Genomic DNA, 18,070 nt, shown 5'->3' with positions numbered 1-18,070 from the left:
ATGCTTAGTTTCGGAAATCCTGTTTCCACCATGAATGGATTACAAATGATCGATTACCTTTGATGACTTCTGCACTGGAGATCCCTGAACAGGGGCCTCTTGTTACAACTCTGGTCAGGAATCTCGAATCCAGTAGCAAAGAAGATCATTGTAGAAGCCATTTCCCCTTTTACAACACTGAGTGCCATTTGTCGAACAGATGTATTGAAATCTGTTATGAATGTTTAAATGTGTAAGGTAAATGAGGGGTAGCTGGGTGAGGGGGGGTAGAGTGCCAGGTCAGATTAGGTGTCAGATGAGCCTAATGCCGGGGAGGAGGTGATAAAGTGGGGGAGATGGGAAAGATACTAAGGCAAGTGAATTAAGTAGGGTGCCAGGGAGTGGATGTGCTTAGGATAGGTTAGGGATTTGGGTCGGGTGTGGGTATGTTGGGTTGAGCTGGGAAAGGGAATGGATGGGGGTGTTGGGCTGGAGCCAAGGGTTGAGTGTTGGATGCAGTGGAGGAAGCTTGCGTCAGGTTGGTGTGGGTTTGTTGGGTGTTATAAAGTGAGTGTGTGTGTGCGTGTCATTGTGTGTGTGTTTAGTGGGGGTTATCAGGTCTTGTGGATTGACGTTGGATTGGGGGATGGGGAGAGGTTATCAGGTCTAGCGGGGTCAGGTTGAGGTGTGTTTGTCAGGCTGGGTGATTACAGATGTCAGGTTGGTTTTGCAGAGTTTTGTTTGGAGGGTCTGTGGTGACTCAGGTATTAAATTTAATTGATATCCAGATGCTAGAGTATGTTTTTAATCCTCCACTTTCTCCTGGGTAACTATTAAGCTTAAGTGTTTCTGATTCCACTGAAGTCTCTGGCTTTAAATAGCTACTTTGGAGGGTTTCAGATGGAGGTGAATTTCCAATTGGAAGTTTCAATCTCCTGAGCATTTTCCTCAGAGTTTGTAGCATTGGGAATTCCGTGTGGCCCTGATGTGCAACCTTGCTGCAACAATCCCAGAACCAGGGATCTAAGGATATAGGAGATGAAGAGAAATGTCTTCATCCAGAGATTGGTGAGACTTTGGAATTCTCTGCCACGGAAAGCAGCTGAGGCAAAAATATTGGATGTTTTCAAAAAGTAGTTAGATATAGTTCTTAAAATCCTAAAAGGTTCAAAAAGTATGGGGGTGAAAGTAAGAACATGATACTTTTTTGGATAATCAGCCATGGTTATATTGAATGGTGAAGCAGACTTAAAGGGCCAAGTGCTGGATTAGTGGTGCTGGAAGAGCACAGCAGTTCAGGCAGCATCCAAGTAGCTTCGAAATCGACGTTTCGGGCAAAAGCCCTTCATCAGGAATAAAGGCAGTGAGCCTGAAGCGTGGTGAGATAAGCTAGAGGAAGGTGGGGGTGGGGAGAAAGTAGCATAGAGTACAATGGGTGAGTGGGGGAGGGGATGAAGGTGATAGGTCAAGGAAGAGAGGGTGGAGTGGATAGGTGGAAAAGAAGATAGGCAGGTAGGACAAGTCCGGACAAGTCAAGGGGACAGTTACTGAGCTGGAAGTTTAGAACTAGGGTGAGGTGGGGGAAGGGGAAATGAGGAAACTGTTGAAGTCCACATTGATGCCTTGGGGTTGAAGTGTTCCGAGGCGGAAGATGAGGCGTTCTTCCTCCAGGCGTCTGGTGGTGAGGGAGCGGCGGTGAAGGAGGCCAAGGACCTCCATGTCCTCGGCAGAGTGGGAGACGCCTGGACCCTCATTTCCCCTTCCCCCACCTCACCCTAGTTCTAAACTTCCAGCTCAGTAACTGTCCCCTTGACTTGTCCGGACTTGTCCTACCTGCCTATCTTCTTTTCCACCTATCCACTCCACCCTCTCCTCCTTGACCTATCACCTTCATTCCCTCCCCCACTCACCCATTGTACTCTATGCTACTTTCTCCCCACCCCCACCCTCCTCTAGCTTATCTCTCCATGCTTCAGGCTCACTGCCTTTATTCCTGATGAAGGGCTTTTGCCCGAAACGTCGATTTCGAAGCTACTTGGATGCTGCCTGAACTGCTGTGCTCTTCCAGCACCACTAATCCAGAATCTGGTTTCCAGCACCTGCAGTCATTGTTTTTACCTCCTTAAAGGGCCAAGTGGCCTACTGTTCCTATTTGGTAAGCTTTTATGTTTTTTATGACTATCTAGCAATTGGAATATTTGAATCATTGTCTTTAATTTCTATCACAAACTTTAAATCCTTGCTGCTATCTTCATTTTTCTCCTTAGTCATTAGCTCAGGCCAGACCAGGTTATTTAAATTTGGTGTCTTTTTCATATCACAGTTGAACTTCTAACTTTATATTCTCTTAATCACAGAGACAGTCCTGGTTTTACCTCTGCAGTAAAAATACTACTTTTATCTATGGGTGTATATCTATTTTAATATCTAATTTGAATAAACAAATCTTTCTTTTCCATATTTTGAATGCATAATTATACCTTTGCCAATGAATAATAAAATTATAAAATAATATAGCATAGAAGGAGACTATTGAGTCCATTGTGCATGAACTTACTCTTTGAAAGAGCTTTATAGTTAATTTTCCATTGTTCTTCCCTTTTCCTTGCAAATAGTGCCCTTCAAATATTTGGCCAACTCCCTTGGATTGAAGGGAAATTTGTAGGTGGTGGTGTTCCTATGTAATTATTGCCTATGTCGTTCCAGATGGTAGTGGTTGTGGGTTTGGAAGGTGTTCTGTAAGGAACCTTGGTGAATTTCAGCAGTGTATCTTGTAGTTGGTGTACACAACTGCTGCTAAGCATCAGTGTTGGAGGGAGTGAATGTTTGTGAGAGCAGTGCCAATAAAGAGGACTGCTTTGTCCTGGATAGTGTGAAGCTTCTTGAGAGTTGTTTGAGACTCACCCATCAAGCCAACTGGGGAATATTCCATCATACAACTGCCTTGTGTCTTGTAGATGGCGGACAGGTTTTGGGGAGGCAGGAGATGAGTTAATCACTGTAAGATTCCTAGTCTCTGTCCTGCTCTTGTAGCCATAGTATTTACATGGCAATTGTTACCAATTTTGCTGGTAATTGGTAACCCCGAGGATGTCGATAATGGCGGAATTAAATGATGGCAATATCCTTGACGTTAAGTGAAGTCAGTCTCACCTCAGCTCTGGAATTCAGCTTTGGTTATTTTGGAACCAAGGCTGTAATGAGGTCAGGTGCTGAACGTCTCTGACAATTCCAAACTGGTGTCTCACTCAGCAGGTTTTGGCTAAGCAGGTGCTGCTTGATAGCACTGTTGATAACACCTTCCATCAGTATGTTAATGAGCAAGAGTAGACTGATGGGGTGGTAACTGGCCAGGTTGGATTTGTCCTGCTTTCTGTGTTCAGAACACTCTTGGGCAATTATCCACATTGCCGGGTGGATCCACATCCCCAGTGTTGTAGCTGTTCTGGAACACTTTGGCTAAAGCTGTGTCAAGTTCTGGAGCACAAATCTTCAGCACTATTTCCAGAATGTTGTCAGGGTCCACAACCTTTGCAACATCCAGTGCCTCTAACTATTTTTTCATTTTACATGGAGTGCAAGGAATTGGCTGAAAACACTCACGTGATGCACAGGGACTCTGAAATGGATTGCCCACTTCTGTTTTATTATTCTGTTATTGTTCAAAAGCTTCAGCTTTATTTTTTGCTCTGATCCACTGGGCTTCCTCATTATTGAGATTGGGGATCTTTGTGGAGCCTCCTCCTCCAGTGAGTATTGAATTGTAAAACACCATTTATGGTTAGATGTGATAGTACTGCATAGCTTAGATCTGATCCGTTGGTTGTGGAATCGCTTAGCTCTATCATTTGCTGCTTATGCTATTTGGCACATAAATTGTCCTGTGTTGTAGCTCTAACAAGTTGACATCTCAATGCTTTATGCCTTATGGTGCGCCTGACATGCCCTCCTGCACTCTTCATTCATCCAAGATTGATCCCCTGGCTTGATGGTAATCATTGATCGGGGGGGGGGGGGGGGGGGGGGGCGAACAGGTACACTGGGTCATTGCAGATCGTGGTTTGGGTACAATACCACTGCTGTTTATGGCCCACAGTGCCTCATGAGTTCCCCGAGTTGCCACATGTGTTCAAAGTCTTTCCAATTGAGCACCATTACAGTGCTACATGATACAATCGAGAATATTCTCAATGTGAAGATGGAACTTCATCTCCATAACATCTGTGCAGCAATCACTCTTACCAATACTGACATGGAGAGGTACATCTGCAGCAGGCAGATTGGTGACGATGAGGTGAATATTCTCCTTCCTGTTGGTTCTCTCACCATTTTCTTAAGATGCAGTTAGGCAGCAATGCTTTCAAACTCAGCAGTGCAGATGTGCCATTCTTGGTGATGACATTGAATCTCCTGTGTACACTCTATGCTCTTGCCACCCTCAGTATTTCCTCAAACTGACAATCAACATTGAGGAGAACTGATTCATCAGCTAAGGGCAACAGTGCCTGTAATCAGCAGGAGGTTTCCTTACCCATGTTTGATATGATGCCGTGAAACTTTGAGGTCCAGAGTTAATGTTGAACAGTCCCAGAGTAAGTCCCAGCACAATTCCCTCCTGAGTATGCACCTGAACTCATACCTGTTGATGATTACTCCAACTCCCTGGATTAGCCTAGTAACATTTCTCCCCTGCTCAGGATAGTTAACTAAAAATCTTAAAGATTGACTTATACACCTTTTATACATAGATTTTAATATAGGGACTGACATTTCCATTAGGAGAAAGTGAGGACTGCAGATGCTGGAGTACCAGAGTTGAAAAATGTGGTGCTGGAAAAACACAGCAGACCAGGCAGCATCCGAGGAGCAGGAGAATCGACGTTTCAGGCATAAGCCTTTCTTCAGGAATGAGGCTGGTGTGCCAAGCGGGCTGAGATAAAAGGTAGGGGGGAGGGAATTTGGGGGAGGGACGCTGGAAATACGATAGGTGGAAGGAGGTGAGGGTGAGGGTGATAGGCCAGATAGGGGGTGGGGGCGGAGAGGTTGGGAAGAAGATTGCAGGTTAAGAGGGCGGTGCTGAATCCGAGGGTTGGGACTGAGATACCGCAAGAAGTGCACACTCCTGGCACCTTCCCCTGCAAACCGCAAGAAATGCACACTCCCGGCACCTTCCCCTGCAAACCGCAAGAAATGCACACTCCTGGCACCTTCCCCTGCAACCGCAAGAAATGCACATTCCTGGCACCTTCCCCTGCAAACGCAAGAAATGCAAAATTTGCACCCAAATCTCCCCCCCTCACCTCCCTCCAAGGCCCCAATGGAACCTTCTATATCTGTTGCAAATTCACCTCCACCTCCACACACATCATTTACTGTATCCGCTGCACCCAATGTGGTCTCCTCTACATTGGGGAGACAGGCTGCCTGCTTGCGGAACGTTTCAGGGAACACCTCTGGGACACCCGCACTAACCAACCCAACTGCCCCGTGGCTGAACACTTTAGCTCCCCCTCCCACTCCACCAATGACATGCAGGTCCTTGGCCTCCTCCATCGCCAGACTCTGGCCACACGATGCCTGAAGGAAGAGCGCCTCATCTTCCGCCTAGGAATCCTTCAACCACACGGGATGAATGTAGATTTCTCCAGCTTCCTCAGTTCCCCTCCCCCCACCTTATCTCAGTCCCAACCCTCGGATTCAGCACCGCCCTCTTGACCTTCAATCTTCTTCCCGACCTCTCCGCCCCCACCCCCTCTCCGGCCTATCACCCTCACCCTCACCTCCTTCCACCAATCGTATTCCCAGCATCCCTCCCCCAAATTCCCTTCCCCCTACCTTTTATCTCAGCCCGCTTGGCACACCAGCCTCATTCCTGAAGAAGGGCTTATGCCCGAAACGTCAATTCTCCTGCTCCTCGGATGCTGCCTGGCCTGCTGTGTTTTTCCAGCACCACATTTCACTAACATTTCCATTACCGAGGATCAAACTTTGTTTGATACTTAGTGACAAATTCTGGTGTAAAGCATCTTTTTTCAAAACTAGCATTCTGGAGGTTTAAAAGGAGCATAATTTACTAAAGATTGAATAATTTCCAATGGTACAATTAATCCCATTTGATTCCCATGAAATGAAAAATTTGCACAATTTTGTTATCATATATCTATCATATATCTATAACGTTATTATGTTATCTATATAATATATTTGAATGTTGTGGTGTGAGAAAGAGAGATATTAAATTTTTATATTTAGATATCAGCCTTACTTATTTTCTTAGATGATATAATCACAACGTTATTAAATATGCAGGATCAGGAATTAATGCTGTGTGCAGGATCCCTAAAGTTTTAATATGTATGGAATCATAATGTAAGGATATACAAGTAAGAATGGACTTCACTTGTAAATCTCATAGTTGCTCAACTAAAGCACCCGCAAGGGTAGCTTGAATTGTTATGATTACAACATGTATTTACACAACTTAATGAAACTAAACAACTACTAATAACAACACACTTCCAAAATGATTGCATATACTTTTTGGAATATATAACCCTTTGGCATTTTTGCCACATACAGTATTCCCCAACCTCCTCTTTCAGAATTCCAAAGGGATCATTTCTCTGTGACATCCCCAAAACCCCCTTCCTTTCCAAACACATCTATCCATGCAAGCACAGGAGTTTCAACACCAGCCTTTTCACTGGCCAGGGTCCAAAATAGTCATAGAGTCATAGAGATGTATAGCATGGAAAAAGACCCTTCAGTCCAACCCGTCCATGCCGACCAGATATCCCAACCCAATCTAGTCCCACCTGCCAGCACCCACCCCATATCCCTCCAAACGCTTCCTATTCATATACCCATCCAAATGTCTCTTAAATGTTGCAATTGTACCAGCCTCCACCACTTCCTCTGGCAGCTCATTCCATACTTGTATTACCTTCTGCGTGAAAAAGTTTCCCCTTAGGTCCCTTTTACATCTTTCCCCTCTCACCCTAAACCTATGCCCTCTAGTTCTGGACTCCCCGACCCCAGGGAAAAGACTTTATCTATTTACCCTATCCATGCCTCTCATAATTTTGTAAACCTTTATAAGGTCACCCCTCAGTCTCTGATACTCCAGGGAAAACAGCCCCAGCCTGTTCAGCCTCTCCCTGTAGCTTAAATCCTCCAATCCTGGCAACATCCTTGTAAATCTTTTCTGAACCCTTTCAAGTTTCGCAACATCTTTCCGATAGGAAGGAGACCAGAATTGCATGCAATATTCCAACAGTGGCCTAACCAATGTTCTGTACAGTCACAACATGACCTCCCAGCTCCTGTACTCAATACTCTGACCAATAAAAGAAAGCATACCAAACGCCTTCTTCACTATCCTATCTGCCTGCAACTCCACTTTCAAGGAGCTATTAACCTGCACTCCAAGGTCTCTTTGTTCAGCAACACTCCCTAGGACCTTACCATTAAGTGTATAAGTCCTCCTTATGAGTTAAACAGTGATTTACTTGCACTTCCTTCAATTTAATACATTATAGTTGCTATTCATGATGCAGTTTCCGTTACATCAGATAGACCCAAGACAGGTTCAGCATCTTCTTTTCAGAACTCCTCAACTCAGTCTGCGAACATGACCTAACATTGCTTTCACTGGGCATATAAAAGCTAGGCCCTGCTCCCACTCTGACCTCCCTGTCACTGACCTGCCATTGTGTTCCAATAAAGCTCAAACATTACCTTCCTTTGACTTGGTGTTGTACAGCTTTCTGGACTCATCATTAAGTTCTACAATTTTAGACTGCAACTTGGTCAAATGGTGGAGCATGTATGGAATGAGCTGCCAGAGGAAATGGTGGAGGCTGATACAATTACAACATTTGACTTTTGACTGGGTATATGAATAGGAAGGGTTAAGAGGGATATGGGCCAAATGCTGACAAATGAGACTAGATTACGCTAAGATATGTGGTAAGCATACACGAGTTTGACAGAAGGGTCTGTTTCCCTGCTATATATCTCTATATCTCTCTGACAAGCTTTATGTAGTCCTTGAGTTAACATCCTGAAGTAAACTCTTTGTTTTATTGAACTTAATTATTTCAGTCTGTTTCTTTAAAAAATGTCCACATATTTTTACTTATAAACCCCCTGTATATTAAAAGTAATCAACAACATAAAACTGGCAGAAAATGCGTGGATGCTGTTCAAGTTTGAGATGGGCACTTCGGACCACGAATTCGAACCACCCGCAAGTCCGACCACTTTTAACGACCAACATGTTTGCTTTCCCAGCGGATTTAACAGAGAAAAAAAGAACTTGGGAAACAAAGGTTTGGTGCTAAATATAGCTGACTTGTGCGAGGTATCCGTTTGTGGCTGCAGTGTGCGAATGCAACTATGCAGAGTCCAGGGTCCCTTGTCCTTTTGGGGTCTCTCCTACTGAGTCTAGCACTTTAGTGCGTTTTGCGCGGTTTGCTTCGTTCATCGCGCTCAGTTCCATTCACTTTACTTCGGCAACGTTCGGCTCCACTCGCCTTCCTTCGGCACCGTTCGGCTCCAGCCACATCCTTTCGGCTCTACTCGGCGCACGGCACTCGGCCCCACGCACGTCCCTTCGGCAACGCTCGGCTCGATTCATCATCCTTCGGCAACGTTCGGCTCCACTCACGTCCTTCGGCAGCGCTCGGCTCCGTCGGTTTCCGCTCGGCTCGATGGCCGCCGACAGGAGACTATGAGGAGGAGGAAGTGCCGGTTTGACAGCTCCCTCTTTCCCTCTCGTATAATGAATGAAGCGAGGTCTGAGCCGCCGGCCATGCACTGAACGAGCGGCGCCACAATTCCCCGCATAGTCCCCGAACATGTCATTTTTTAGGCGAAAAGGTAAGGAGGAGTGAAGCGGGTTTAGCGAGAGGGAGGCGGAGGCACCAGGCCCTACTACTGGGGGTAGGCCTCCCACAAGCAGCTGCTGCCTTCTCGGCAACACCCTCCCTCCTTCACATTACAGTCTCTGCCTGAGCAGGGTGGACAACAGCCTGCACCTTCATTTGTCTTTTAGTCTGCTTCCTGTGTTAATGTTCTGTACATTCAAGTGCTTTCTCTTTAAAAAGAAAAGAGATGCCCCAGCTCCAATTTTAATGCAGTGAACTCAACAATTCAGGCAGAGGAATCTTAAATTCAACCCGAGAGTTTGGAGAGAAACCACAGGGGTAGGGCACAAACTTTCAGGTTTCTGCTGTGTTTTGAAATGAGAGAGTGTTATGCAATTTTAGGCGGATGTGTTCACCAGCAGCCCAAATCTCAACTACATAGTTTCACGGACTGTGTCACCTTGGCGTTCTGTTCCGTTTCAAAGAACTAGTCGGAGCTTGGAGACAGGGGAGAATAAAGAGAGCGCAGCTGATTGAGTATATAGAGGTTTCAAACTGTTGTGAAGCCAACTCAGAATCACTGGATGTCAACAACACAGAAGGAGGTCATTCGGTACTTTGTCTCTGTGCTAGCCCTTCAAAGGAGAAATTTGCCGTGTGTCACTTAACAGTTTTCTCTTTGTAACCCTGCACATCCTTACTTTTTGGTTAATAATCCAAAATTCTCTTCAATGGATCAATGGAATCTGCCTCCATTACACACTGTGGTAGTGCATTCCAGATTCCTTTGCTAGGTGAAAATGTTTTTACCTGATGTCATGCTTGCTACTTTTGCCAAATACCTTAAAACTGTCCTGTCGTTCTCAATTCTTTAAACCATTGGGAACAACTTTTCTTACCTACTTTCAAGACCCTTCATGATTTGAGTACCTCTAACAGCTTATTTTTTGAGGAATACAGTCCCCACTTCCCTAATTTGCCTACATAACTGAAGTTCCTCACTCCTGAAGCCATTCTCATGAGTCTTATGAACTCTCTCACCCTTTCACATCCAACTTTGATGTTCTGTTGTATAAATATAAATTTTGAATTTAACATGGACTGCTTGGCAAGCTAACTGCCTGAATTGTATCGGATAAAATGAGATCTATAATTTGTGGTTTTTCATTTGAATGCTTACAGTAGAGAACATAGTGGAAATGTATGTGCTACAAATGTATATCTCAGTTAGTGATGTGTTTGTTAGTTTGCTCTTCTTGGAGTTGCTTGTTAGAACTTGATCAAGCTAATGGACATAAAGCCCCTACTTCATTCAACATTAGACCTTTAAGATAATTGTAACGTAGCTGTTTCTAGAGAAACATTAAATGCTAAAATACTCTATCATGGATAGTAACTTAGACAATAGATGCCCAAGGCAACATGATTGCAATTGTGACCTCTGCCAATTCCAGTAACACACTTGTCAGTTACCAATCTTTCATTCAGTTAGTCTGGAAATGTGACAATTGATGTACTTTAGAATTGACAATGAGAGGCTGGAATGAGAACTTGAACTATTTATGAAAGACCGTGTGAATTTGCATTTATCATTCTTGTGTATATTCCTATTTAAACGGTAAGCCTCAGCTTATTGGTAACATCCTCACTTATGTGTCAATTGACCATGGTTCAAATTATGGTTCAGTGTTGAATCTAAGCTAACTGATCATTGTAATTGTAAACAGGTGATCCACTGCTGAAGGTGCCAGCTTTTAAATAAGAAAGTTAATTAAAATCCTTAAAACTAAATTGGACAATTGCAAAAGATTCTGTTAACTACTTGAAAAACATAGGGAATTTCTTCCAGGGTTCTGGTGAGCATTATCACTTAAACCAACTCCATTTAAAATGCACCTAGTCATTATCTGATTGTAGTTATGGGATCTTACTACACACAACTAAACTTCCAAAGTTCCTTGTGCCAGATTACCTCCCAAACACCAGAAGTACTTCACCCAAAGAGCATTAATTTTGTATTAGTTTCTTGTTCATAACCTTGGCATCATAATTAAGACTGATGAGATTCTGGTCACACATCTACACCTTCAGCTCAGCAGCATACTTCCTCCTTTAATACTGCCCATCTCTGTACCTTATCCATGTCAGTCTTGTCTTTCGACTTGTGTATCCTGATTTTAAAGATTTGTAGCTTAGGTTGTAAATTTGCTCATTGAGCTGGTAGGTGTGTTCTCACATTTCATCACCATGCTAGGTAATATCATGAGAGCCTCTGATGCAGCACGGTGTTTTGTCCCACTTGCTATTGTCTTGGTCTGTTGTGGTGGGTGATATCACTTGCGGTTCTTTTTCTGAGAGGTTGGTAAATGGGATCCAGATTGATATGATTGTTAATGGAGTTTTAGTTTGAATGCCAGGCCTCTAGGGATTCCCGTGTGTGTCTTTGTTTAGCCTATCCTAGTTGAACTGGGTTCCCTCTTCGTCTGTGTGTATGGTTACTAGTGATATTTGGTCAGTCTTTTGGTGGCTAGTTTTCTGCCCGTCTGTCCAATGTAATGTTTGTTAACATATGGCAGGTGGCTAAAGTCTGTGGGTGTTGTCGTCTTGTTTACGTCTGTTGTGTAAGAATCGGTGGACTATGCTTATCAGAATGGGTGCTGCATTCTGAACATGATGTATGGATGTTTTTCCTCTGCAGCACCCAGGAACTACAAGAAACAATGTGTTTGGGGCTCGTTTAAATAATGTCCTCATGCAGCTCTGCCTGCGGGTGTTGGGATGATTGCTCCTGTTGTTGAGTATCTGGTCGGTGTGTGTGTCCTGTAGATACTGGTCTGCAGCTCTCTGTTGGCTTTTCATTCTACTGTGACATCTATGAAGGGGAGTCTGTTGTTGTTCTCTTCCTCTTTGGTGAACTTTATACCAGTAAGGATGCTGTTTATGTATTTGTGGATTTCTTCTAATTTGTTGTGTTTTGTGATGACAAAGATGTCATCCACGTAGCAGACCCAAAACTTGGGGCTGGATCATGGGAAGGGCTGTTCACTCTAACCTCTGCCTGACTGCTTCTGCTAAGAGTCCTGATATTGGTGATCCCATAGGTGTCCCATTGATTTGTTTGTAGATCTTGTCATTGAAGGTGAAGTGAGTTGTGAGGCACAGGTTTACTAGTTGGATGTTGTCCTTTGGGTTCACTATGTGGACGCACACTGACCAGATGCTCAACCACAGGAGACATCTCTGAGATGATGACCAGACTACTCTGGCCTCTAGGCATCATGGTAGCCCATAAACCTACTACCACACTGAAACAGTTCCTGATGAATTTAAAGGACCCGGAACCAACAACCAGCAGAATGAATGTCCTTTACAAAATACCCTGCAAGGACTGCAACTAAAAGACATTACCAACTACCACTAGTATCCATACACAGACAAAGAGCACCAGTTCAACTGGGACAATACATCCATCATGAGATAGGCTAAACAAAGACATACACCAGAATTCCTAGAGGCCTGGCATTCAAACTGGAACTCCATTAAGAAACATATCGATTTGGACCCCATTTACCAACCTCTCAGAAAAACAACCAGAAGTGATATCACCCACCACCACAGACCAAGACATACACATGACAAGCAGGACAGAACACCAGTGTTTCACTGGAGACTCACTGATGATGCTACCTAGCATGGTGACGAAACATCTGAGAACAAATCTACCAGCTCAGTGAGTAAACTTACAACTTGTATATTCCATCATTCTTGCTGGCTCCATCTTCTATCCCCCTAAATTTGAGCTGATCTAAAGCTTTGCTGACCATATTCTATTTCATACCAAATCCCATTCACTCACCATTGTGCTGTGTTGGCTTCTGATGGGGCAATATCACAATATTAAAGTTTTTGGTCTTGTTCTCAAATCCCTCTATTCTCTTGTTGCTCCATATATCTTTAATCTGCAGGTGCACATTTCTCTGCTATCTTTGCACTTCTCCATTTTGTGCATTCCTTCAATTCTCCATTGGCATTCATCTCTTCAACTGTCTAGTGTGCAGGCTCTGGAACACATGTACACAGGCGCACACTCTCTTTACTCCTTTAAGACACTCCTGATATCCTAGCTCATCTGTTTCTATGTTTCCTTCGTGGCTCAGTGCCATTGTTAACAGTCTTGTGAAACTTTTTTGCCATGTTATTACAGTATAAATGCAAGTAGCTGTTGCTTGGCATCTAAGTTTTCCCACAAGGTCTTTCCAAACTGGGACCTAATCCTTGGGAAACAGATGTGTTGTCAAGTGCAATCATCTTCATGTATTATGCACACCTTGGCCACAAAGATTTATATAAATGTAAATTATTTTTAATGTACAAGATAACTTTGAGCCTTTACAAGCTTTTAAATACAATGTATATACTTGTATACTCCAAAGCGTCAGTTACATTTTACAACTATAGTGCAGGAATATTAGTAGGCACTTCAATGTCTATGCGTATTTAATAACTTTGAGGGTCTATTTCAGCAAGCAACTTCATGATAGCCAAAAGGAAAGATTTGTGAGTATTTGAATTGCTGTAGATGACAGGTTAGCTTCACAGTAATATTAGCATTATTCATACATGTAAAAATAGTAAGCCTCTCGCCCTGCACAAGTTGTACCTTCTTTCAGCTGAACACTAAGGATTGTTGACGTCTGTTGCTTACTCATCCACCCTCGCAGCTGCAAATGTACTTCATGGCTTTCCAGAAAATTGCTAACTTCTGTATAGTTGATTTAAACTATAACAAGTATGTGTTTTGTGGTGTGTAGTGGAGAGGAACAAAGTGTTCATTTGTGAAAACTAGTAATATCCAGGTCAGTAAACATTGCTTTACTAAATGTAGAGATTTATTTTGAATTATTTGACACAAGGAAAGCAGTGTATGCTCAGCAAGTGTATTAAGTAAGCTTTCGTCAACATGGAAGCAGATACGACTAAGAATAAAAGATAAAGAAATAGTCCAAGGCTCACAAGGAAACAGAGCGGGAACTTTGGAAGAAACCTCAGAATTACTGAAATTCTTGAGAATTGATTTGCTAGCAGAAGTACACTGCTGGAAAAGCACAGCAGGTCAGGCAGCATCCGGGGAGCATGAGAATCGACGTTTTGGGCATTAGCCCTTAATCAGGAAGGGCTTTTGCCTGTAATGCCGATTCTCGTACTCCTCTGATGCTGCCTGACCTGCTGTGCTTTTCCAGCACCACCCTCTCTACTCTGATTTCCAGCATCTGCAGTCCTTGCTTTCTCCTAGAAGTATACTGAACCTTGGATTCTTCATTGGCAATTCAAATTGTTTATTCTAAGTTTTCTCTAAATAGACCTCTAGATGACATAAAGGAAATAAACCAAACCAATAAACATTGTGTTGCGTTTGAAATGGTTACACCAGTTTCATTTCCTCCTCATTCTCTCATTCCAAAGTGATCAGCAAAAGTGAAGATGAAGAGTGATAGTATTTAGGAAATGTTGTATTATTATTCAAGTTCAGAAGGTATTTCTAGCTATGATATAAATATTTCAGGAGAATCTTTCATTAACACAAACTGTTTTTTGAAGGACTGTAATATATTCTGTGGAAAGTTATTCTTGATAGATATTTTTTGACCCTCAGTATAAAAACCAACCAAATAACAGTGGTTAGCACTGCTGCCTCACAGCGCCAGAGACCCGGGTTCAATTTCCGCCTCAGGCGACTGACTGTGTGGAGTTTGCACGTTCTCCCTGTGTCTGCGTGGGTTTCCTCCGGGTGCTCCGGTTTCCTCCCACAGTCCAAAGATGTACAGGTCAGGTGAATTGGCCATGCTAAATTGCCCGTAGTGTTAGGTAAGGGGTAGAGATAGATGTATGGGTGGGTTACGCTTCGGCGGGGCGGTGTGGACTTGTTGGGCCGAAGGGCCTGTTTCCACACTGTAAGTAATCTAATCAAATAAATGGTAAACAGCTAATTTCTTATTCCTTATTGATCTATGAATATTTCTCTATGGTGATGTGAGAGGAACAAAATTGTGGACCAGCAATGAGTAAGGTACGTGCTATATCTTCTTAAACTAGTCAGTTTGTTGTTGCTTGCAGGTCTTTTTCAATTTTCTGTGCAAATGGAGATATCCCCTCCATCAATAATTGTCAAAATCTACTTCTAAATTTAGATTTTACTTGTGGTTTAAAGCAGTACTAAGTAAAAAAGTTTGAATCCTGAAATAAAATTGCTGCAACTATTAAAAGATCATGGATGATACTAAAATAAGTTGGAAACCAGGCAGTGATGAGCTAGAATTTACATATGGATATAGGCTAGAATGTGGGCCAGAATCTGGCAGAGGGTCTTTAATGTGGATAAGTGCAAGGCTGTCCACTATGGTTGGAAAAATAAATGAAAGGGCAACTTATTATATAAATGGGAAGCAAATATAAAGTGTGTCAGTGTAGAGCCAACTGAGCATTGTGCATGAATTGCAGACTTTAGGTACGCAGGTGCAGCATATAAGGAAGGCAAATGGAATCCTGGCGCTTATTACAAAAGGATTGTATTATAAAAGTAATGAAGTGTTGTTACAATTATGTAAGGCATTGATGAGACCATATCTGGAGTATTGTGTCCAGTTTTGGCCTCCTTATTTGAGGAAAGATGTGGTGGTATTGGAGGCAGTTCAGAGGAGGTTCACACGGTTGATTTCAAGAGTTGAAAGGGCTGTTGTACATGGAGCAGTTGAAAAGCTTGGGTTTGTACGCATTGGAGTTCAGAAGAATGGGGTGGGGTGATCCGTTTTGAGGTATATAAAATGCTAAAGGGGATTGTTAAGGTGGAAATTGAACAGATGTTCTCCCTTGTGGAACAGTCTGGAACAAGCGCGCATGCATATGGAGTGAGGGAGAGGTAGTTTTAAAAACTGGGATGAGAAACCGCTTCTTTCAGAAGGTTGTGAATCTGTGGAACTCACTGCCATGGAGTCCAGTGGAGGCAGAATCAATCAACAGATTCACGAAAGGAATAGATATGTTTCTGACGAAACGTGGGATAAAGGGCTATTGTGGAGCAGTCAGGAAAGTGGAGTTGAGACCAGGGTATGATCAGCCATGATCATGTTAATGGTACAGTGGGCTGGAAGGGCTGAATTTCCTGCTCCCGCACCTAATTCCTATGCTCCTATGTCAAATGCTTTTCAAAGTATTTGATTTGAGGGACAGGATAATAATTTGTTATTCAGATTTTGTACTACTTTCCAATATGATTGGAGATCTACATAACAGAACAGCGTGAGGGACTGATTTAACAAATCTTATGAATGATTGTAGAATCAGATTATTGACATGGAATAACCTTCAGAAATAAGTGAAGTTGAGCCTCCGATTAAAAAGATTTGGCAGAACCACAATACTACGAGAGGTCCACTTGCCTTGGTAATGTATCGCAATGGCTATTCTGAGGGTTAAGCTGAAATAGTGCTTGTACAGCAATAACAACCTGCTGGAATAATTTTAGTGGATGACTTTCCTGCTGGAGAAGGTCAGATTTTCTTTTTGAAGACTTTGACAAATAAATCTGTAGATAATTTTAATCAGCCTGTTCAGACATATTATGACATCCTCTGGAGCATGTGAGACTTGAACTCCGGCATTTTACTTCTGAGATAGGGACACTGCCATGTGCTGTGTGACTCAAATGATACCACAGTTAGTTTAATTAACCTGATCAAACATTTTGTCACACTCCCAGGGCAGTTAGCACTTTAACTTGGATCTTTTCGCCAAAGGTGGGAAAACTATCACTGTGCCACAAGAGCCCTAGAAACTCTGTTGGCAGAATAAAGGCCCGTGTCGTGTAGTGATGATGGTAGATACTTTTAATCATCCAATTCAGATGTGTTACGAAACACCTCTGAAGCTGGTGGGAACTTGGGCAGCGACACTGCCACTATTCCATAAGAAGCTGATAGGATTCTGCATGCTCTAGTTTTTGTTTTGGGAGTTGGGAATCCTCCATATGAAAGACTCTAAATGAAATCCAGTGCTATAGGAGGCTAGGACACAGTGAGAAAATACAAATAGTTTGTTTTAAAATAAAATTGTAAATTGAGGGTACTTGTGGATTGGGTTATGTCAGTGCCTTGGGTATAATAGAGATTCCCAAAGGTGTTGTTGGATGAGAGGTTTTGGGTATGAGAAGAGACTAGAGAAGCTTTTCATCTCAGTTAAAATTGTTCAATATGATCTGATGGAGCTGGTTTGCTGACATAAATTAGTCTATTTCTATTGGTCAATGAGTTAAACTTAAGGGGCATAAAATTAATCTCTTCAAAGGTTTCAGGAGTTGCAATGCTCTACCAGAAATGTTGGTGGAAGCAGGATTCTTGGAACCTTTGAAAATAAAGCTGCTGAATATTTTAAATATGTACCAGTCAAGGAGGAGTGAAGAATGGGATTAAATCATAGCCGTGGAGCAGGCACATTTAATAGATTTCTTTTTGTGCTGTGAACATTTGTGGATTTCAACATGTATAACATTGAGGAGGAGAGAGGCCAAATGGTCTGGTCTATCCAGTTATGTGCTACAGCCTGCTTCTGCCATCTACATATCCTTCTGTTAATAGAATCTATTGGGAGAAGTTTTTTTGAAAAAATTGGGCCAGTTTATGAACACAGTTTTGGGAAATTCATTATGTTGCAGAAGGTGTTTTTGTGTCCTTGAATTTTCTTATGCTTTTAGAACTCAGTACATTGGTTATGTTTACGTAACACTACAGAATGTGTTTTACACCTGATGCATGGTAGAAGATTGAAGTTGAACTGCTCAAGGCAGTTGCTTTGCACTGTCATACTGCCTGACTTTGGAGTTAAATCTGTGACCTGTGTACTTATTTTAAATGATCTTGGATCTTGGAGGGCTTAATTTATTGAGCTATTTTCTGGTTTCTCATTTTCAATTTTCTCCTTACAGTATATTAGGGGGGTACATGTCCCACTTACACTCATCTCCCCCAGTATGTTGTTGACCTTACTGCTAAGCTTTTTGGAATGTGCCTTGGGATGACATACAGTTTATTTATTTTTCCTTTTCTTCCTTTCATCTTCTTTGCTTCATGCTTTAGGGCGATGTGATTGACTTCTCGTTAATACCTGAAGGCAGGAATGGAATTTGCTTTGTGTGCAGTAATGGGCACAGAGTTGTATCACAGTATTGTCAT

At 42.7% G+C, this 18,070-nt stretch overlaps 1 protein-coding gene across 2 annotated transcripts in view; it reads left to right on the top strand.

Moving 5' to 3' along the window:
* The first annotated feature begins 8,664 nt into the window (after window positions 1-8,664).
* The window catches only part of akap10 (A kinase (PRKA) anchor protein 10), a 66,724-nt gene continuing 57,318 nt past the window's right edge, over window positions 8,665-18,070 (top strand). For both annotated transcript variants that reach the window (XM_072589848.1, XM_072589846.1), the window contains exon 1: window positions 8,665-8,859. In XM_072589848.1, the coding sequence (XP_072445949.1) occupies window positions 8,838-8,859 (22 nt within the window). In that variant the 5' untranslated portion in view covers window positions 8,665-8,837. The remainder of the gene's footprint in view (window positions 8,860-18,070) is intronic.

The sequence above is a fragment of the Chiloscyllium punctatum genome, chromosome 19 (assembly GCF_047496795.1).
Source record: "Chiloscyllium punctatum isolate Juve2018m chromosome 19, sChiPun1.3, whole genome shotgun sequence".
Lineage (NCBI taxonomy): Eukaryota > Metazoa > Chordata > Chondrichthyes > Orectolobiformes > Hemiscylliidae > Chiloscyllium > Chiloscyllium punctatum.
This window is presented reverse-complemented; position numbering and strand designations above follow the sequence as displayed.